This window comes from Ochlerotatus camptorhynchus, unplaced genomic scaffold (assembly GCF_037179485.1).
Source record: "Ochlerotatus camptorhynchus isolate MF236.1 unplaced genomic scaffold, CSIRO-AGI_Acam_v1.1 ptg000140l, whole genome shotgun sequence".
In the NCBI taxonomy this organism is placed as follows: Eukaryota; Metazoa; Arthropoda; class Insecta; order Diptera; family Culicidae; genus Ochlerotatus; species Ochlerotatus camptorhynchus.
Genome location: NW_027040630.1, coordinates 886,162 through 908,133, shown reverse-complemented (window position 1 = coordinate 908,133; position 21,972 = coordinate 886,162). Strand labels below are relative to the sequence as shown.

Sequence of the window (21,972 nt, the reverse complement as noted above, 5' to 3'; positions counted from 1 at the left end):
CCGCACCGGCTATAAGGAGGGCTACTGTTCCTGTTTCGCATCTAAGCCGAGTTCTAAATCGTTCAAGGGGAAGCAGAAAAACAAAAACCACCACGCATCCAGGATTGTAACCGTAAAGAACGTGATGCACAGCCGGCGCTATGTGGAGACGGCGATCAACGGAGTTCCGGTTGAAATGCAGCTGGACTAGGGTTCGGACATAACCATTATATCCAGGCAGAACTGGATCAATGTCGGGGCACTTCAAACGTCTCCACCGGACTGTCAAGTGCAAACAGCTTCCGGAGACAGACTAAACATCGAGGCCATGTTCCGAGCAACGGCGGAACTCACAAGGAAGGTAATTGCTACCTTTGTTGTACTGACCTTTCCCTGAATGTCCAAGGCTCAGATCTAATGGATGAGTTTGGGCTCTGGGACTTTTTTTCATCATTCTGCAAGCTGGTCGGTAGCCAACAACCAGATCACCAGGTAGTCGAATTGAAGGCCAATTTCCCCGATGTGTTCACCAATCGTATGGGACTGTGCACCAAAACACAAGTGCATCTCACTCTCAAGTCGGACGCTCAGCCAGTATTCAATCCCAAGCGGCCAGTTTCGTACAGCATGGAGGCCGTAGTTGAAGACGAGCTGAAGCGACTTGAAGATTTGGGTATCATCACACCAGTGACGTATGCAGATTGGGCAACTCCCATCGTAGTTGTCCGCAAGCCGGATCGCTCCGTGCGCATTTGTGCGGATTTCTCCACCGGATTAAACAATGCGCTCGAATCAAATAGCTACCCGCTTCCACTCCCGGAAGACATATTTAATCGGATGGCGAATTGCACGATGTTTAGCCACATAGATCTGTCGGATGCTTACCTACAAGTTGAGATCGACGAAGAAGCTCGTCACCATCAACACCCACAAGGGGCTCTATCGTTTCAATCGGCTTTCCCCCGGTGTCAAGTGTGCGACCCTATTCCCCTACACTCATGGCTGTCACCCGACAGCTGTCATTCGACCGGATGCTATCGCAGTCATCTTGTCATCAGAGAATGAAACGTCATTAGTAATCGCCGGCTGCACAGTATTAATTATAACTTTGTATTCTGTCCTAAAATAAAGTTTATTTGTTTGTTACGTTACATCACTCGGTTCACTCTTACATCGTAAGAATAACTTCATCTTCTCGGATAGTCTCAGTTCGATTGAGGCTATTCGATCGATGAAACAAGGTAGGCACTCATCTTATTTCCTTTCAATGCACAGTGGTCCAGAATGCAGATTTAGGTAAATGATATGTTTTGAGCCTGAAATTGAAACTTTAGACTAAAAGTCTCTTCTACAAAGTTGTTCCTTATAGTTAGGCCCTCATTTTTATGACAATGAATTCTAGGGTGGTTCCTATTATCATTAAAATCAAAAATCTATCTTTTTTGTTTGTATAAGTTAAGGTATACATTCTTGGGCAAAATTATAGCTGAGCTAATTTCAAGCAACTTTGTTGAAAATAACTTTTTTGTATCTCTTAAATTGGCCGATTTAGAGCTATTTTCTTGAATTGAGTTAGGGTGGCTCTTAAAAAACAGTTTTTTTTGCTCTATTTTTCTTATTTCGAATTTCTCAGCAAAGGTGTCTTGAGATAACTTTTAGATCTTAAGAAGGCGCAAATTTTTGCTGCACAAAGCTTGTTAATATCTTTCGCCGATCAAGAGTTATTGACGTTTGTATACTAAAAATATGCACTTTTCAAATGTTAATATCTATGGTTGGGGCAAACAAAAAAAAAAGGTTTTTTGGAGCATTTGAAAGGGCGTATGTTATTCTCAATAATATGAAAAAAATAGAGATACATTATTTTTTAGACTCGTATAAAATCAATTTGAATTTATTCATATTTTTTACTATATTTGAGTATATCTTTTTTATTAGGAGAGATACAGGCAACAAATCCAACTATAAAACATTTGTCTTAAAGAGTTTTAAAAGTCTCTAGAAGATAACTTTCATGAGAATTTTCAAATAAAAAAGTTAATGCTAAAAAACTATTTTTTCCAGGAACACCCTAAATCAACTCCGAAAAATTACTCTAAAATGAGAACGTTAAAAGATAGAAAAAAAATTTTTTCGACAAAGTTGCTTGCAAGTAACTGAACTACAACTTTTTTTAACAACACATGTTTATATTTTGTAAAACAAAAAAGTTAGTTTTAAAAATTCCCTAATTTGCGGACCACCCTGACGTTTGCAAACACCAAAAGAAGGGAATTTTTAAGAACAAAAACTTCTTCCAAGACACTAAATGTCCAAATATTGAAACAAATGTACTAGCACATTTTATATAAATTTGTCATTAGAGTGGTCCTATGAAATCCATCTTTTGCCAAAAACTTTTTTATTTGAAATTTATCATGAAAGTCATCTTATAGAGACTTTTAAAACTCTTTAAGACGAATGTTTTATAGCTGGATTTGTTGCCTGTATCTCTTCTAATAAAAAAGATATACTCAAATATAGTAAAAAATATGATTAAATTCAAATTGATTTTATACGAGTTTAAAAAATAACATACCTCCAATTTTGTCATATTATTGAGAATAACATACGCTCTTACAAATGCTGCTAGAAAACTTTTTTTTTTGTTTGCCCCAACCAGAGATATTAACATTTGAACAGTGCATATTTTTAGTATACAAACGTCAATAACTCTTGATCGGCGAAAGATATTAACAAACTTTGTGCAGCAAAAATTTGCACCTTCTTAAGATCTAAAAGTTATCTCAAGACACCTTTGCTGAGAAATTCGAAATAAGAAAAATAGAGCAAAAAAACTGTTTTTTTAAGAGTCACCCTAACTCAATTCAAGAAAATGGCTCTAAATCGGCCAATTTAAGAGATACAAAAAAGTTATTTTGAACAAAGTTGCTTGAAATTAGCTCAGCTATAACTTTGTTGAAGAGTGTATACCTTAATTTATTCAAACAAAAAAGTTAGATTTTTGATTTTAATGATAATAGGAACCACCCTAGAACTCATTGTCATAAAAATGAAGGCCTAGCTATAAGGAACAACTTTGTAGAAGAGACTTTTAGTCTAAAGTTTCAATTTCAGGCTCAAAACATATCATTCCACCTAAATCTGCATTCTGGACCACTGTGCAATGGTAAGGGAGCAGATGAGTTTGCTGGTCGAAAGATCATATAAGATTACCTTTGTATGGGTCCCCTCACATTGCTCAATCCCAGGCAATGAGAAGGAAGACTCTCTCGCAAAGGTGAGCGCACAACAAGACGAGGTTTATGATAGAAGAATTTACCATGATGATTTTTTCCCATTAGTACGTCAGAGTTCTCTTCTAAGTTGGCAAAAGGATTGGACAAGTAATTCTCTTGGGCGGTGGATACATTCCATTACTCCAAATATTTCTTCGAGAGCGTGGTTCAAAGGTCTGGTTGTAAGTCTTAGATTCATTCGTGTGATGTCAAGACTTATGTCCAACCACTACTCACTAGACGCACATCTCTACAGAATAAATCTCGATGACAGCAATATATGTAGGTGCAGAACCGGTTATGATGACATCGATCACGCAGTTTGGCATTGCCCGGGTAATAACGCCTCCAGAGCACGACTATTGGATACCCTAGTGGCTCGAGGAAGACAACCCTTCCGTGAAGTAAGAGATGTATTGGAATCCCGAGATCTTTCCTACATGCAGGCGATCTACGAAATCCTTTGTTTGTCTGATGTTAGAATTTGATGTGACCATCCCCTCCTTTAACTTTCAGCCATTTTGTCCCAGTCTTATTATCCACCGGTGTCTGTGCTACTTGCCCCTGCCCAGCCAAATTTCGCGCTTTTTTTCCAGAAATTCATTTGAAGTTCTCAGAACTTTCCTGAACTTTCCGAAACATTCCTGTAAATCATGGAACTAATTTGAAGTTGTTAGAACAGCCACAAAGTTCACGAAACTTCCCTTAAAACCTTTTAACTCAATTGATGTCACTTAAGACCTTAAAAGATAATGTAACTTTCCTGAATTTAATGGAACAGCTCTTGCAATTTTCTTGAAATTTATGAAAATGCCCTGAGACGCTTGGAACTTTCCCGTAGTTCTGGACGATTTTACGTTCTGAGAGTTATCCTGAAGTTACCAGAAGTTCCATGGAATTATCTAAATTATAATATATTCAAATATATGATTCCCGCAGCGGCACCGGTGGTGTAGTGGTAAGCGTGATTACCTCTCACCCCAGCAGGCCTGGGTTCAATCCCAGTCGGCGCCGCCGGGATGTTCTGAGGAGGCATAACATCTCTGATCACGGGAAGTAAAGCCGTTGGTCCCCGGTTCATGAGTTGATGGGTCGATAGGTAGGGTCAAGGTGTGGGAGCTGCCTTCCTGGCGTCGGTAGCATTGGTGCTCAACACGGAAAACAAGATCAACGGAAAACAAACCAAAGGAAAAAAAAATATGATTCCCGCAAAAAAAAATGATGGCTTAAGGTTTTTGATATCTTTCTCTAATAATTTTAGAAATATCTATAAGTTCTTCTGTCTGGGGTAGTAAGCTTCCCCTTAATGGAACTATCATAGAGTTTTCAGGTTTTAATTCTCCGAACTTCATTAAAGATTCCGTAGTCGTTCTGATGTTCTTGACGCTCCCAAACTATTTGAAGTTTTGTGGACATTGTTCTTGGAGCATGTGTCAAGTTCATGCAGTTTTTCTAATTCATCGGCCTGAACTTTTCTAAAAATTTATAAAATTTTAGGAAGTTCCCAAATGTTTCCTAATTTTTATGTTTATGGAACTGTCCTAAATTTCTCAAAACTTTCCGAAAAGCTTTCTAATCTTTTTTTAAATCTTAAATTTACCAGAAGATTTCTTGAAGTTCAAGTAAAATGCTTGAAATTGATGCAACTGTCATGAAGTTTTTTGAAGCTGATGCAACTGTCATGAAATTTTTGGTTAAGTTTATGAAGTTTCTGAAACACTCCGGACTTGCTTTTACAGATATTTAAACATTCCAAAGTGCGGTACTTTCATGTAAAACTCGTAAATTAACTGAAATTTTCGAAACTTATCTGAATATTTTGGATATTCCCTAAAATTCTTGGTACATCATAAGTGATATCGATATTTTAGCGCCCAGCTTCTTCTTCTTATTATTCTTCTTCTTCTTCTTCTTCGTCTTATTTTCTTCGCATTTCAAGCTTATTGCATATCGCATATTAGCTTATGGCGTGCTCTCAACTTAGTGTTCTAGATGCACTTCTACAGTTATTAATTGAGAGCTTTCGATGCCTGTACCATTTCTGCATTAGTATAATTGTGTGACAAGTACAATCATTCTCTATGCCAAGAGAAGTCGACAAATTTTCCAACCCGAAAAATTCCTAGACCGGACCGGGAATCGAACCTAGCCACCCACCCAGCATGGTCTTGCTTTGTAGTTGCGCCTTTACCGACTGAGCTAAGGGAACGCCCAGCTAGTATTGATTAAAAAAAAATCATATAAATTTACGGCGCCTTGGAGTAACCAAGAGTAACCACCAGTCCAGATATACAAGATATAACGCGTTTAACTGCAGCTTAGTTGGAAAATTACAGTTGAGCGTTTCGCTTACTGTTTAAATTTTTGATCCGCCGATTTGTTTTCACTTTCACTTCTGTTCTGTGCAGCTTGTTGGTTCACGACGTTTTTTAAATTATTTCCAAATCAATACCGGTATTTTCACATGCCAGTACCGGTACTTCACTACCAGAAAATCACCCGATATTATCGGTAAAACCGATACCGGTACTACCGGTACTACAACCCTAGTCCCAATCTGGGAGAGTAGCATGGATTGCCATCACTTTAAACTACAATGTGTCCAAAACAAGATCTTGACGAAGGTCCTCAACCTAGGGGCGTCTCACTTTTAGAATGCCCATTCAATTAATGAATTTAAGCAAAGGTAAAACTGGCCATAATTAGTTAAAAAAAAATCCGTTAAAACATCGAGGAAGTCCCGCTGGTAGCATTAAAATTACCGAAACAACGCGGAACCTCGTCCGCCAAGAACGTAAAAAAATACCGTCGATATTCCCTGGATCTTCTTTCAGCAGCATCCAATCTCTTCACTGAATCTCCTTCGCCGACAATGCGGGGAAAATCCGTCAAAAGTCCCTGGGAACCTCCGTTGGCATCTGAATTTTCCAGGGGAGTTTTGACGGAATTTTCACCTGTTCACGGCGGAGAGAGTTCCGGTAAATTTCAGTGGAGATTTGCTGCCATCGAAGGTTCCAGTGAGTTTCAACGGAGTTTTCTCGCGTTTTCGGTGGAGGAGGTTCTGTACGATTCCGGTGGAGATTTCTGATGGTCGAGGAGCTTCTGAAATAATTTTCTCGAGTCTTCTTCTTCTTCTTCTTCTTCTTCTTATTTCCTTTATTTAACGTCGGTCTCTGTTCCGCAATCTAGTGCCAATCACCGACGGACTTCGATTGTCATCCATTGACGGCAATCAAATGTGCAGGAAGGCAGCTTCCACACCTTCGTAGGATATCGCACCCATTCAAACACGCATGGGCTGGGACCAACGGCTTTACTTCCCTTCCGAAGGAAGACGTGACCAGATAATTGTTTGCCTCTGAAAAATCCCACAAACCTCGGCTGGGATTGAACCCAGACTCATTTGGGTGAGAAAGCAGTCACGTTTACCATTACCACTACACCACCGGCGCCGGCTTTTCTCGAGTCAGGAGTGTGGATTTGAGCAAACCGAGGCGAACTACAATACAGGAAAAAAAATTCCATGCATGGATGCATGTATTGAGATTGTCAGGTCCGGTTGTATTGGTGCTATATGTGAGAGCGTGTTAGTGAAATAAATCGCTGTCAAACTCATTTTGGCAAATCTAATTTTATACATAATTTAGGTTAACCAGAGGATAATAATAAACAGCTTTTCACGGTGATGCACCCGCTAGTGTGCGTGCGTTAAACGTCACTAATCTCTATTGATAAGAGCTATCACATAGAGCTGCACACAACATAAAATGCACTGAGAAAATGCATTTATTTTGTTGTTGTTACAATTAATACACCTAAAGTGATCTCCCCCTAGTTCTCATAAACAAACTGTCCTCTACGCACTTGAAACTGTGAGATCCATCGCCTAGCTGGTCTTCAGACGCTGGAGTTGCGGAGAACTGCTACCATCGAAAGGTTCAGAGATTGCGGTAGGCTATCCGATCACCAAATCATCAGGAATCTGATACGTTAGGTAAAGCTTTAGGTTAAGTAGATGGGCAAATTTTTTAAACTCAAACTCACCAAAACCTTAAAAGGGTATTCTGTTAATTAGCGCTAAACGCCATCGTCATACTAAATTAATCAATGAAACCGAACAAAGATGAAGAACCAAAGGCTAAAATAGTTTACTACAAAATCAATGTTAAAACATAATGAATCAACAAATAAATGTAAAGTTTACTAATACTATTATTTTTTTTAAAATGGTGTAGTATTCAGAATCCATTTCAAATTTAATACCATACAAATTTCTCACAACAAATCAAATTTAAATGATATCCATAAATGTAAATCCATCCACAAATCGCCAAGCTATAAGTGTTTAAAACCTTGCATAATTTCGTGACACTGCTTCGATGAAATGGTATCCAATACTTTCGACAAAGACGCTTTTCTACGTAAAAGAAAGACTAGCAACTCTTATGCCTTAAAAAGCAGTATCTAAGACACCTAAATATACTGTCATGTCTCAACCCTCCCGTCATAGACGCAAATGAAGACGCTTCGCTCAACGAACCCACCAAAATCCGACACTAATGAACTGAAATCAATAACAAATCCCGTCATCCTCATTCGCAATACCTACCCATCTCCAGCACTTCAAAAACAATCCCCAGCTGTACATATATATATAAGTATGCATGTCTAAAAAAAAGGAAAACCGCTACTCACCGGCACCAGAAAGCGTCGAACCTCGGCCAAGGCGTAGGCGATACGGGCGTGGGCCTCGGCCGGTGCTGTGTAGGTAGAGATTTCCACGTGCAGATCCTCGGATAGATGTGAGTACCGTGGGTCGCCACTGAGTCGCAGTTCCTCTTCCTGAATGAAACGAAAAAGAGCACGAAATAAATAACATGTTGCCTCCGCCCGCTCCCCCCCTCAGACCCCCAACCAACCAATCAGTGCAAAACAGACGAGATGGAATAAGCGGATGTGGCACACTAACTGGGCGGTCGGTCTTATCGGAATGTGTATAGATAGGTAGATACAAACCTTCTTACGATCCCGCATTGAACCCTTGCCAAGGACTGCCATTTTGCACATCGTTTCCTCCTGCAGCCGCTTCAGGGAGTTTCCCTTCGGGCCCAGTAGCTTGCCGACAAAGTTGAACTGGAAAGGGAAAAGAGGGTGGTGAAAATTCATTGGATGCGTTTGTTTTGCGGTGCGATTTCAGTCAGTGCAAAATGAGGTGGGGGGTTTTTGATGAAGGAGAAGCCAGCGTGGAAAGTGATATTAAAGTTGTTTTTCTGTTGCACGGTCGATCAGACCGACTCAAAATTGAGTCGAGTGGAGTGATTTTCAAAAGCCATCGAATATGAGGAAAACCCATGAAATTTGTACTCAGTCCAGGGGTAAACTATTAGACTGAGTAAACCCGCTATAGATTTTCCTCATATTCGAGAGTTAATCCACTGTCGACGAAATTGAGTCGACTCTACTCAATTTTGAGTTGATCTGATCGACCGCGTGGTCGAAAGAAACGAGTACACGAGAGCTCACGATGAGCTCAAGCTTTATTAAGAGCTTATTTTTTGCCGTATGCACAAGCCCGAGGGCAAACATCAGCAGAAGTTGAGCAAGTGGGTCGGTTGGTTATAAGATTCGTACGATGCGATGAGACGAAGCGAAGAAACGGACGATCCAAAGTGAGTGTGCTGTTGCTTTCGTGGCTGTTGGTGCTGAAGCTGCAAGGAACAACTCAATTACTGCCAGTCTTTATGAGATCTTGGAAATAAACGAGTGCAATTAATTCGAGACGACACGTGGAGGGGATGCGAAGGCTGCAAGCATATGTTTGTGGGAGCTTCAGCAACAGATAACACCCCCTTTCCCTCACATTGATGGGACTTAATATGTACGACGATGAGTTGCATGTTTCCACAATTACTCTCCATAGGGAAGAAACTTTCGGATTCGAAGAAGGGAACAATCATAAACATCATGACGATGATGACAGAGGGTACCGGGACACTTTATGGTGGACGGGATATGATGGAGAGCGAAGGATGAGCTTGCGGAAGCACTGATGACGGACAATGCCAGCAAATGCAGCTCGGAGTGGAATTACACGCAAGTGCTTTTGTTGAGGCATTAAAAGAATTTTCATTAAGCTTTATGAGATCCGTTTATTATTTCGTGACGAGGATGATTCGTGATCTTTTCTTTTAATTGAGAAAAGGCAGGCTTTATTAGCAATACTTTAATGCATTTAAGCGTTGTGTGGAAATAACTTATGTTTGATTTTTGTTTATTAACTATTTCAGGCAGTATCTCGGGCCTCCCTTAACTCAGTCGGCAAAGGCGTAGGAATTTAGGAATTTTTCGGATTGTTAAATTTCTCGACTTTCCACGGCAATAGAGTATGATTGTACTTCTCACACAATTATACTAATTCAAAAATGGAACAGGCATCGAAAGCTCTCAATTAATAACTGTGCAAATACATCTAGAACAGTAAGTTGAGAGCACACAATCAGCTAATATGCGATAAACAATAAGCTAGAAATGCTAAGAAGAAGGCAGTATCTCGCACCAGAACGAAGCCGTCGTGAAATTTACTGCACGTGATTGGAAGTGTGAAGCAGCAGCCGTTTTGGAAGCTGCAAAGAGGACTTTATTGGAACCAGGAACAAGTGGATGCTCATTTTCCTACTGGATGACAGTGGATGGGAAAATTGCAGGTAGTAGGACTAAACTGTGGCTGTTTCTTAATATATCAGGGCTGTGGAGTCGGATTTAAATAGACCGACTACGACTTCAATACATTTAAAATAACGGACTCTGACTTCACAATTTGACTTCTTTTTATACAAAATTCAATTGGAATTTACATATATGATATCGGTTATATTGAGTAAAATATTAATCCAATAATGGATCGAGAGTTTTCTGTGCTGCATTTAAGCAACAACATTTCACAAAAAATGCTTTGAGATACAGTAAAGTTTCGATTTAATCACGGTTATTCGTATTTTGCATGATTTATTTGAAACGTGATATATTTGAAATCCATCGAATTTAACATTGAAATAGCTGTCATTTTATGCCCAAAGTACGATTCAATGGTCAAATTTGTTTTTAAAACAGGTACATAATTACTGAATTAAATTTTTCATGGTAATTTCATAAACATTTTCATAAATCAAAGACATTTTATCAAGATAATTGGCAACCCTACCATCATTTGAGAGACAAGTAAAATAGTGCTACGCTTAAAACAAGTTGAAACCAGCGAATTGAAAAAAATGTTTCTTCGGAATTTTTTATTTTGAGGTTGGAAAGCCGAACCCGCTTGAGGCTGACATATTTTTAATAAAATAATCCAATCTAATATTTTGAGGCTAGTATCCAGGCATGGCAGATCATTTAAATTCATTTGGTTCTTACTTTTCCCAGCAACAGAATTCCGTGAAATGATATATCTAAATTTTGTGAAAAACTCAAATCTTTACCTCTTATGCATGACTAACCAGAGCGGACAGAACTTGTTATTATTTTTCATCGATAAAAATGTCCAATGACAAAAGTTGCACCTTATATTAAAACCTATAAAAGCTTCATTTTACAGAATTCTGCTGATGAAAAAAGTTAAGGGCAAAATAATTTAAATTAATTTATGAATTTAATATAAATGTATCTTTCTATCGAATTCGGAGGATCGAATTGTCATATTGATATTTTATCTCCATTTACAGACTGGAGTTACAGTTAAAGTGTAAACAACACCACGCTTCGCGTTTACTAAAGCTTTTATCGCTGATATCTAACGTCTCGGATCAGTTAATATTATCAAATCTCTTCGATTCGGCTGCAGATATATCTCGAGCATCGGGGAGAAATTTCAATGTACGGCTATCCCACCGAAAGTGAATTATTTTAGAATAAATCGGTCGTGAAAATCGGTTCCACTTGGAAAGCAAACCAAGTGTACGACGTATCGTGATCACGTGACCTACAGTGGTAGTGGTATGTCTGACAACTCGACCAGTCTCAAACGTCTAGTGTGTAGCACAACCATTTGGTGAGCTACAACCACAGAACACTCCTATCAGTGAGACTGTGTAAGAAAAGTGCTATCAATAGAGTGTTTTTTTTCGTAGTGGCGAGAGTATCTCTCGATACATGTGAAAAGAGCGACCACAACTAAACTCGATAGTTTGCCTCTGAACTGGAAAACAGATATCCATAGGGGTAGGTAACAGGTGACTGTTACCACTTATTGTTTTTCAAATCCTCGCCTAATCGTGATTAAGGTGGGGAACACAGGCACATTCAAATTAGGAGATGGCTGCCTCCAGTAGTGGAGGCAACTCGGGAAAGCACCCCAGGCCTCTTCTACACCCCTTCATGGACCCAAGGAACGAGTTTGGTCAACTAACCATCCTACAAATGACGAGAAAAGACGGGGAAATTTTATCAGAAAATCCCTTCATAATTGGCAACATCATCGAAGCAGCTGCTGGGGGTCCGATTGAATCGGCTACTAGCGAAGCAAAATGCTCACAGTACACTCTGCAAGTCAGAAACCCGGCACAAGTTGAGAAACTGCTAGCTCTGACTAAACTGGATGAAAGCCCGGCAATCTAAACAATTCATTAAGCCCAACGTTTTGAGTACGCAAAGGTTACTCAATCTTTCCAAAAAAGATTTAAGCACCTACACTGGATTAATAACAGGACATTGTCCTAGTAAATATCATTTTAAAAAAATTGGAAAGCTTAGCGACGATAGATGTCGCTTTTGTTATTTGGAGAGCGAAAGCTCTGAACATTTATTGTGTGATTGCACTGCTTTATTTAATAAACGATGCAGATTTCTTGATAAAGGACTCACCGTACCTGAAGAAATTTGGACCAGTATACCCAATAAAGTTGTAAACTTCATTCGAAGTGCAATTCCATATTGGGATAATGCCGATGATCAATGATGAAGATCACTCTACATAGTGGTTGATCATCAAAACACACGGCAAATAGTAAAAAGAGGATACACCACAATAGATCAAAACACTGGTCGCAGTGGTAAATGTCCACGACACGGAAAAAAAAAAACTGGATGAAAAGACATAAGTTTGTGTCACGTACCACGCCAAGCTGAAATCATGTAAGTGCGTTATATCATCCTACGACCTGATTCGCATGACGGAATCGGAAATCGAGTCGCATCTAGCTGATCAAGGAGTCTCACATGTCAAACGAATCTCCCGAAAAGTAAACGTTTTGAACGTCAACACTCCAGTTCTCATACTCACATTTGGGAAAACAACTTACCCCAAACACTTGAAAGTAGGAGTACTACGTGTGGCTACGCGACCCTTCTACCCAAATCCAATGCAATGCTACGGTTGCTTCGTATACAGACACACCCGTTCAAGATGCCCTGGACCCCAACGCTGCTACAATTGCAGCAATGAACACCAAGACGAAAACTGCGAAATGATTCCTCGTTGTATTAACTGCAACGGTGACCACAGATCTACCTTCAGGAAATGTTCAGTTTACCAAAAGGAATTCCAAGTTGTAAAAATCAAGGTTGATCATAACATTTCGTATCCTGAAGCACGAAAACGAGCAGGAGGTTCCAGTTACGCTCATACGCTCGCACAATCACGTCTTGAAAATGTAAAACTCGAGGCTCTACAGGAATCATTGAAACAAAAAGACGAAAAAATCGCAAAATTGGAAGCATTAATCGAATCAAATAAGAAAAAAGATGAACAAATTGCTCAGCTCATTGCAGGATTGAGACAAAAATCCGATGAAGTTGAAAAACTCACACAAAAAGTACACAACCTGAAGGCATACGTCTCCAATAACATCCTCAAACAACAGGCAAACAAACCGAATAGGGAAGGTGCGCTGTCATTTGACAGCTATAGCAAGTTTCGAAAAACGTAAACATAAAAAAGATTTTCAGAGGCAGTAATAAAAGTTAATTTTCAACAGTTTTCCTATATTGTGCATGCTGATTTCTGTAGTGCAAATATTTCCATTTTGTTTGGTAGGTCAGATTTTATACATAGATTCGTTTTCCTACGATAATAATATGGTCAAATCATAAAAAAAAAGATGGCCATGTTTTGTCGATGTTAAAATCGTCAAACATTGTTTGAGTTAATAATGAATGGAAAAGTGTTTTTATCATGCAGTGAGTGATGTGAAAATGTTAATAAATGTCTAAATTTATAAAAAAAATTTTGAGATGTAGAGTTTCTTTTGTTTAAACTTGAGTATCGTTTCTCCTATTTGCAGGAATTTTCAAAGGCGGTGTTTAAAATGCAGGAAAAAACAGTTGGTAATCCAAGAATAAAAATCGAATTAAGCTTCAATTATGTTCAATTTTAGACTCTGACTATGGACACAATCCGTGTAAACATCGATATTGTCGATTTATTCGAGTTTGCGAAGGAGAGCCGTAGACACTGGATCGAAGGAAATGAACTCTACAAGAATAACCATGTTATAATTGTCGGTGTAACAAAAATTGATGGACCGCACATCCATATTTTTTGTAGCTGCTTGAGAGGCTCGAATCCATCCGATCCACCGAGAGAAGTAAACATCACAACATCCCAGTTATTTCAGAACTGGTCGATGCATTGCTCGTGTCCAGCCGGAAATTTCCGGTGTAAGCACCAGTTCGCTTGTTTACTTTTCATCCATAAGTAATCAATATGACTTATACATGTTCATATCACATTTGTTAATAAAATGCATTTACAGCAAAAAGGATTTGGATGCCCTTTCCCCTACAGATGTACGTCAGCGGTGGGGGAAAATCGCTAAAAATCAAGCGGAGAATTTATACGAGCCCATTCCTCTGTCCAAGTTATGTGGACAACGTAAGAAGTCTAGCTCAGTATCATTGACGGACGAACTGACTGATGAACTCCTCAACGTTTTTGTTACTGGTATTACATTATGCCCGTCTATTATATAATAAAAACATTTGATAACTTCAATTTCTAGGGCTTCCTAATTCAGCACTGGCAAAATCTATTCGTGGACGAAATATTCATGTGCCAAGTAATCAGAAGCCCAAGCCAATGTCCACTAATGAGCAACCCAACTATACAGTAGTTTTTTCGGATGGTCCTCCCAGCATGCCATTATGGAACCCACCTCAGCGCATGCAGACTCAACCAACTCTAAGCACTACAGAAGAAACCAATATCAGCTCGTATCTTACTTCACTATTCGACGTAAATCATATTACAAGCAGATGGAAACACTATTTTGGTCCAATGAATGGTCCATGCCTATATACTTTCTATGAAAGTAAGGTTTGCTTGACTGCTGCAAAGAGCCTGTCTATTTGTCTTCAGACGTACAACCAATCGAATGATACCTGGCAACGTGAACGCCGTATACGCATTACAGCCAGCGGATGCTATGATCTATTCACTTTTTATAGGAATGATACTGGTGATAGAGACTGGGTTAAAAAGTTATCTCCTATCGTACACCCATTGGAAAAGCGTATTCCAGCATTACAGTACAGCAGAGACATGGAGCACAAGGCCCTGGAGTGCTATAGAAGAAGGAAAGCTAACAAAACAATAATTAGAATGGGACTGGTGATACCTCCTTCGGCCCCATTTATTGGATGTTCTCCAGATGCGTTTGTTTTGGATGACAAAAAGTTGGTAGAGATTAAGTGTCCTCTTGCCGGAAAAGAAAAATCAGCTAGCGATATTATCTCTCAGCTGAAATATATAGATACCTCCAAAAACGACCCACAACTGAAGAAAAAACATGCATACTATGGACAAATTCAGCTGTCAATGTGTATACTTGCTGCAAAATCAGCTGATCTAGTAATTTATAGTTCCTTTGAAAATGATATTTTCATAATCCAGGTGCCGTACGACAAAGAGTTTATCTCGGAACTTTTCGTAACGCTACGAGAAATTTATTTTAACATTTTCTTACCTGTTGTTTGTTCCAATTAAATGAGTAAGTGATTTTCAATACTTCTTTTATTTTGTTATCCATTGATTATTCTTGCGAAATAAACACATTTTAATTAATTGGTATTACTTCAAAACAATCGTTTTATTTACTAAATCTATCATCTGCCAACATTGGAGCCGACAAGTTTGTAACACCAGCTAGTATTATCATCACATCGTCCAGAATGTAAAGAATGGACAAATCTAGCTTGTCCGTGAGTATCCTGAAGTTTTTCAATCTTTGAATTGCTCTCTCGACATGAACACGTGCTCCTGCAATAGCTACATTCGTGGTTGCTTCTATATGGGACAACTGACTGTCAAACAACGTTGGAGGTCGCACCATTTCAAGATTATGTTCGGCCAGTTCTTTAGCTATTGAAAATCCCTTGTCCACCATTACCGCGTCGTTTTCTTCGAATAAGTTCACCATTCCACAAGCATTAAATATATGTTTGTCAGAAGCCTTGCCTACAAATCCTGGGCTGATATAGTTGAAGCAGCCACCAGGAGTTACTGAAACCAGGTATTTAGCGGTTTCTCGACCTTTATAGTGAGAATATGTTAGAACGCGACAATGAAGGCAATTTGATCTTTGTATAGGTATTTCAGTACAATCTAGTACCGCACGGACGTTCCCGTACTTAGAAAAATGATATGGTAAATCGTCTTGAATAATTGTTTTAGAAAGCCATGGAACTGCAACGCGCAACATATCAGCAATAATGGGAACACTCTCGTGAAAATATTTTGAGGCCGTTCTGGGCATTACGTTGAAAAGCGATGCAATACACCGGAATGACAAGTTGGATTTTAGCTTAATAAAAACTAGCAAAATCAAATTTCTCATTGACACGTCCCACCGCGAGAATAGCCTTGATTCTGGTACTATTTGAATAGCCTTGACCAATGTATCCAATAACTTGAAGCTGCATAAACCGGTCCATGAAACCAATTGTTCTTCAGAGCTTATTTCAAATACTTTTCGTTTCTTTCGCTCAAGAAGTTGCTCTAATTCAAGAGTATTAACTTGAATTACAGCATCGTGAAATGAGACGATAGGATCAGGACTGGTTAGCTCAAGATCGTCAAACATACCACGATCATCCATTTGAGTCACATCTTGATTTTTGCGAGTTTCTTCTCTCATCCGTGCTCGGTTTTCACGATCTCGATTCAGTTGGCCTGACTTTTTCTTTAACTCCACGTTCTTAGGGATTGCACCGTCCCTTAAAATAAACTTGGTTTGGTCAGAAGATTCTAAAACATATAATTTCTCAGTTAAAATTCCTTTAGATTAATCGTAAAACTTACTGATAGGATAGAAATCGAGTTTATCGAAGTGGCGGCTGCAAACACGGGAAGAAGGTGTCGGATGATATTTTATTCTTAGGGCTTTGACCCACTTCCGCCAACGATAAGAGTCTTTGTCTTTCTTGGGAAATCTGTGAAATGATATACCATCTTCCCGTTTTAATAAGCAAGAAGGTACCACGCATCGCAGATACGCTTTACGTTCAAACTTCTTGGAATTCATGTCCATTTCACCTGAAATATATTGATGAAAAACGGGAATGTTTCTAAATGAATCGCAACCAAACCGTTAATATACGATAAATGCATGCATAGTTAATTAATTTTTATTGATGCGATCAAGTCGACAATGAAATTTTCATTAATAAAACTTGAAGACAAGAGAAGATAAAATTGAGGCAGCGAAAAACACCTCGAAGAAAACTTACTTTTACTCCGTATAAATCCATTGAATAATTGAACAGCTACTGTAAAAAGATAAACCACGCCAGAGTTTCACGATTTATTGATAACAATAAGTACTTTTCTTTGATTTTCACTTGAAAACAATAAAAGAAAACTGTTGTCTTCGTGCAATTATTTGTTTACGTTTTTCTCATTCTTCGTGAAACTCAAGTAGGTGTCGCCACCGTACAGCAACATTGCCGTATGAGCAATTGGAACAGAAACAACAACGTTCGAACGCAGATCATAACGAACGGAACAATAACAGAGATACTGGCACGAAACGCAAGAACAAAAAAGGACGAGATGAAAACAACGCAAGACACCAAAGCAATTCTATGGATAGTAAAAGCCCTCCTCCAAAAAAGCCATCCACCGAAGCAAACCCGAATGAAACTGACGCAATGGACCTTGATGATATCTTTCGGATATCGGACAACGAATAGGCAAACCCTAGTCATGTAACCCCATACAAGCTTACTATGAGTTACTCACCAACATACAACAATAATACAAACGTACCGCTCACCGCAATCATCATCAAACCACTCAACACCAATACAGGCAAAATTAGGTTTGAAGGAGAGGAAAGTGCAGTACTCCCTTCATTTCCACAAATGGGAGCGCGGCTGGTGGGAAGAACTGTCCGGGACGCTATACCCCAACCCGTTGACGGCGAATCTTCCATCGCGGCCTATGATCACGGAACAAGAAACGACGAATCATCTTTCAAGCACAAACCGACACCCTCTTCAAGTTTTTCCCTCATGTCCACCACAAATCAAACTCCCGGATTCATTCATCAACATTCCAGCGATATACAGAAAAAGGAGATCTCTGGTCCTTACTGCTGTACAAAAAAAAAAAACGAACCATGACCAGTCTTGTAAGCGGTCACGGTAGTCGACACATTTTCTGTGATAATTGACTGCCTTTGCCTCCGACACTTGCAAAACAAGCTATCATAGTACAGTCCCAAACTAAAATGTCGTATGACGGGCTCTGTCATACGACACCGTCGCCGAAGACCATCACGAATGTATGTATTTTAGTTTTTCTCATAATAAGAGCTGCTGATGGTGTGCTTGTGTGAATTCTGAAAATAGCAAGCAATGATGTCCTAGTAATAATATTTCTGATCAGAAATGGTTTGATTTACACCAAATTGAGGAATTACAACGAAATCACACATGTCATATGATAGCTATTTTGATAATTTTCTTTTGGCTCGAATGTTATTTTACCGCTCGTGTTGTGTGAGAGAGACGACGGTAGAGCATGAGTGTTCGAATACAAACAGACTGTCGCGCACGACAACGAAGCGAGTGTAGTAAAAAACGTCAACTGTTTCAACCCCTGACCATGACCACCAAGATGACGACACATCGACGACTTTTCAAACCAACAACGGAAAGGGGTCCGTAAACCCCAAGCCCTTCCCTGCGCTGACTCTGACCAGAGATGTTCCACGTGTTCGTGATGATCCTCTGGTGGCAGTCAGTGCGGGGGCCTGCTCTCACAGGCAAGTAGACATAATATCTCCATACAAAGCACAATACCTCCCACCACACTTATTCCTTCAGCAACTATCAACAACAACGATAAAGGCAACGCTCTACCCAACAGTTCTACGACCGAAGAAGCAGCAAAACAAGCTCGTGATAGCAATCGCGAATCACGCGAAACACAGAAAGAGAGGTGTAAGGAGACACCCATCATCTGGTGCCGAACCGTAAAAACGAATCCACCAAATGCTCACCGAAACGACGACCCAACGACCGTTCAACAAAACAACAACGGAAAGGGCTTCGTAAACCCCATGCCCTTTCCTGCCCTGACCCTGCCCAGTGACGTTCCACATATTCGTGACGATCCTTTGGTGGCAGTCAGTGCGGGGGGCCTGTTTCCACAGGCAAGTAGACATAACGTTCCACCCCAAAGCATTTAATTCTAATTTTTCATATATTTTTTTCTCCTTATTAATTATTCCATTGTATCGATATCCCCTGGTTTTATTAAAAATCTGATTCACACTCCTAAATTCATTTTGATGTACTTATATGCAGAACATGTTGTATCGTATCATAAAAAATAACACTGAACTAGTACTGATCCATCTAGCTGATAATCTCAAAAATAAGTTTCGCAATAATTTCCGGAATCCATACCCTAGGTGGGTAGGGTAAACGCTCATACGGTGCTGTTACGCTACCAAAGTACGTTGCTATAGTAGTTTTCGGAGACGTCTAAGTCACAATAGGAACACAATGTGCTTTTCCCGTATGCACAATCATTGTTCGAAAAGTGATGGGTCCGCGGCTTGGACAGGATGTCATGTTCAAACAGCGGTACCAATGGAGAAGGTCTGACGTACAAGCACTTTTCTTCGGTGGCAGCTTGATTTGGATGTTGTTGACGCATTGTTTGCACTTGGTTGATAAGATTTGTTCACTGAGTGCAAAAAAGGAAGACACTTACATGGGTTTGAATCGATTCGTCTATTCTGAAAATATTTTTAAGGACATCTTGGGTGAAGCATCGTATTCCGTCCTCATTTTTGGCCACGGTTGGATAGAGCTTTCTTTTGAGTTTGGAATTTGAAAATGTTGCCCTCAGTTGTACCCATCTGGAAATTTATTTCAAAAATGAAAAACGGTATTAAATAAGGAACTAGTGTGGGTAATACGAATGCAACCTACAACCAAAAGTCAATAGGCGAAACAAAGTTTTTCGGTCCATCAGGCCAGATCCTAGAAAATGCTTGTCCGTAGTTGACCGCAAGTACCCGCCTTGGAACTGAGCATGAAGATACACTACGTCGACGCGTTTTTTTTTAATTCGTTCACGACCTTTCACGTCATTGATCCGTGCAGTCGAACGTACACGTATCCGCACCGCGCTTCCGCACCGACGCTTCCGAGAGTGCAGTCAGACTAGCTATCACCTGGGTCTTATGCAGCATACTACGGCATTTCACACTAATGCAGCAGGTAAGCAAGGAACTTGTTCGCCGGATCATACAACAATTGACCTGTGCAGTCAGCTCCTGAAGAAGTTACCAGTTCAGATTGGCATATTGGCCGCGAAGAATCGAGGTTTCAATTTGACGACGTAATTCCTAAAAAAAATACGGTTGTCAAACATTGTCGTACACTTTATTCCTTCTTCATCTGTTGATAGAGGTACTTACATTAATATTTCTGAGCATTCTAGCTCTAGAATTCACGAAATATAACTGTAAATAGTACTTCATACAAGACAATGTCTTTTGACTTTCAAAATAATCTATCCCGTGTGTTTTGACATGAGCTTTTTACGATGGCAATTCTAATAAGAAGCGAAAATAAAATAACTTTTTCACTTACGTCTGTTATTCCAATGAGCAGTTCGGAACGTTCATTAGACAGAGATAAAACATAGACATTTGTTCGAGCTTCACGTACGAGCCAAAAATTCATTTATGATTTGACAGCAGTGAACTGCTAGATGAACATGGGGTCGTAGTCATCGGCATACACGAACTATAACACTGACATAAATTGGATGCGCGAACGTCATCAAAAGCGTCAACAGTTTTCAAGACTAGTTGCAGCTTTGGGAGAATGGCGGATATGGTGGCGTTCATCAACCACATACGGCTCAGTAGGCTTGGTCGAGTCGAGACGGGACCCTCCTTGGCAATTAAGGCCAATGAGGGAATCGTCCCTGACGGACGATCGAGGATCATGAACTATTATGTCCTGAACGGAGGCAGTCCAACATCCCAGAAACCCCACAAAGGGGGGGGGGGGGGTGTTACACTAAATGACACTGCACTTTACGATACCGGACTACACGGAGGTCTGATTACTTCTGCCTAATCTTCCAAATCTAAGATGACTAGGGTTACGAATGTAATGTGGGTCTACACGGAGGACAAATTCGTTAAGTTAAGATAACAATCCTAATAGTTACTTTCACATGGAAAAATATAGTTGTATGAAAGGAACCTATAGTTATTCCAACATTAATGTGACCGTCAACTCAATCATATCTACCTAATAGATTCAACTGTTCATCTTATACTCAATTCAACTATAACTTCACACTTAGAAAAAATCATGTAAATTTAGGTGCCCTGAGAGTGACATATACGAGCGTCATTTTTGACATACATTTGAGTCTTAACAGACGCGAAATATAGCTCAATCAAATGTACTTTTCGTCGAGCAACGAACTTTTCAGTCTCGGAGCACTTAATATTACATGACATGTTTGTTTACGTCTCATCTTTTATGTCAAAGATGGATTCCATCACGTGTAAAATTAGTTATTTCTAAGTGTGTTTGATGAATTATAACAACCGTCAAATGTTATTTATTTATATAATTTGGTTTCAAGTGATCATCATAAATCCACATACTTTTAACTTGTGCACACTACGAAAATGTCATGTAAATTTCGGTTCCCTGAGACCGACACATGTAAGCGGCCCTTTTGACATAAGAATCAGTTGAAAGAAACGAGAAAATAAATGCAATGAAACGTTATCTTCGTCGATTTGCTTATGTTTCGGTTTGAGAACACTTAATTTTACATGAAATGTTTGTTTACGTTCCACGATTTACGTCCAATATGGATTACGTCTCGTGTAAAATTAATTATTTCTAAGTGTGTGATGCGTAGAGCAGGCGATAAGATAGCTGGCTCTCACGCAGATGAACACGGTTCAAATCTAAGTTGAATGTTCTTGTTCACTTTTTTATGATTTTGCAGTTGTGTTTTTGAGATCGATAAATTTGCAAACTTCCTTAATATGTCGAAAATGAAGAGCAGTTCGTTTAATAAACATTGTAAAATTTTGCTTTCCTAACAATAGTTTTCTTGAATCAACTAAAGCATAGTTGTATTTTGAATTTTGACGTTTGTTCATCTGCTGAAAAATATAGTTGAGCCAACCGAGGAGCCAACTATGGACTATAGTTGTTGCCCTCTATATATAGT

At 39.4% G+C, this 21,972-nt stretch overlaps 2 protein-coding genes across 3 annotated transcripts in view; one reads left to right on the top strand and one right to left on the bottom strand.

The window, feature by feature from the left end:
- Positions 1–21,972, bottom strand: part of LOC135700646 (branchpoint-bridging protein-like) — a 230,846-nt gene that overhangs the window by 77,268 nt on the left and 131,606 nt on the right. For both annotated transcript variants that reach the window (XM_065221219.1, XM_065221220.1), the window contains exons 4-5: positions 8,274–8,390; positions 7,953–8,099 (exon numbers count right to left, since the gene is read on the bottom strand). In XM_065221219.1, the coding sequence (XP_065077291.1) occupies positions 7,953–8,099; positions 8,274–8,390 (264 nt within the window). The remainder of the gene's footprint in view (positions 1–7,952; positions 8,100–8,273; positions 8,391–21,972) is intronic.
- On the top strand, positions 13,634–17,197 carry LOC135700633 (uncharacterized). Its single transcript, XM_065221194.1, has 4 exons — positions 13,634–13,944; positions 14,003–14,190; positions 14,249–14,355; positions 17,165–17,197. The coding sequence occupies exons 1-4, from the start codon at positions 13,634–13,636 to the stop codon at positions 17,195–17,197; spliced, it is 639 nt and encodes a 212-aa protein (XP_065077266.1).

What these genes read in the sequence shown, in the direction of transcription:
- LOC135700633 (XM_065221194.1), top strand. Translation starts at nt 13,634, where the DNA reads ATGGACACAATCCGTGTAAACATCGATATTGTCGATTTATTCGAGTTT. An exon ending in TGTTTACTTTTCATCCATAA is followed by an intron (nt 13,945 to 14,002) that starts GTAATCAATATG and finishes ATGCATTTACAG; the next exon opens with CAAAAAGGATTTGGATGCCC. An exon ending in CCTCAACGTTTTTGTTACTG is followed by an intron (nt 14,191 to 14,248) that starts GTATTACATTAT and finishes TTCAATTTCTAG; the next exon opens with GGCTTCCTAATTCAGCACTG.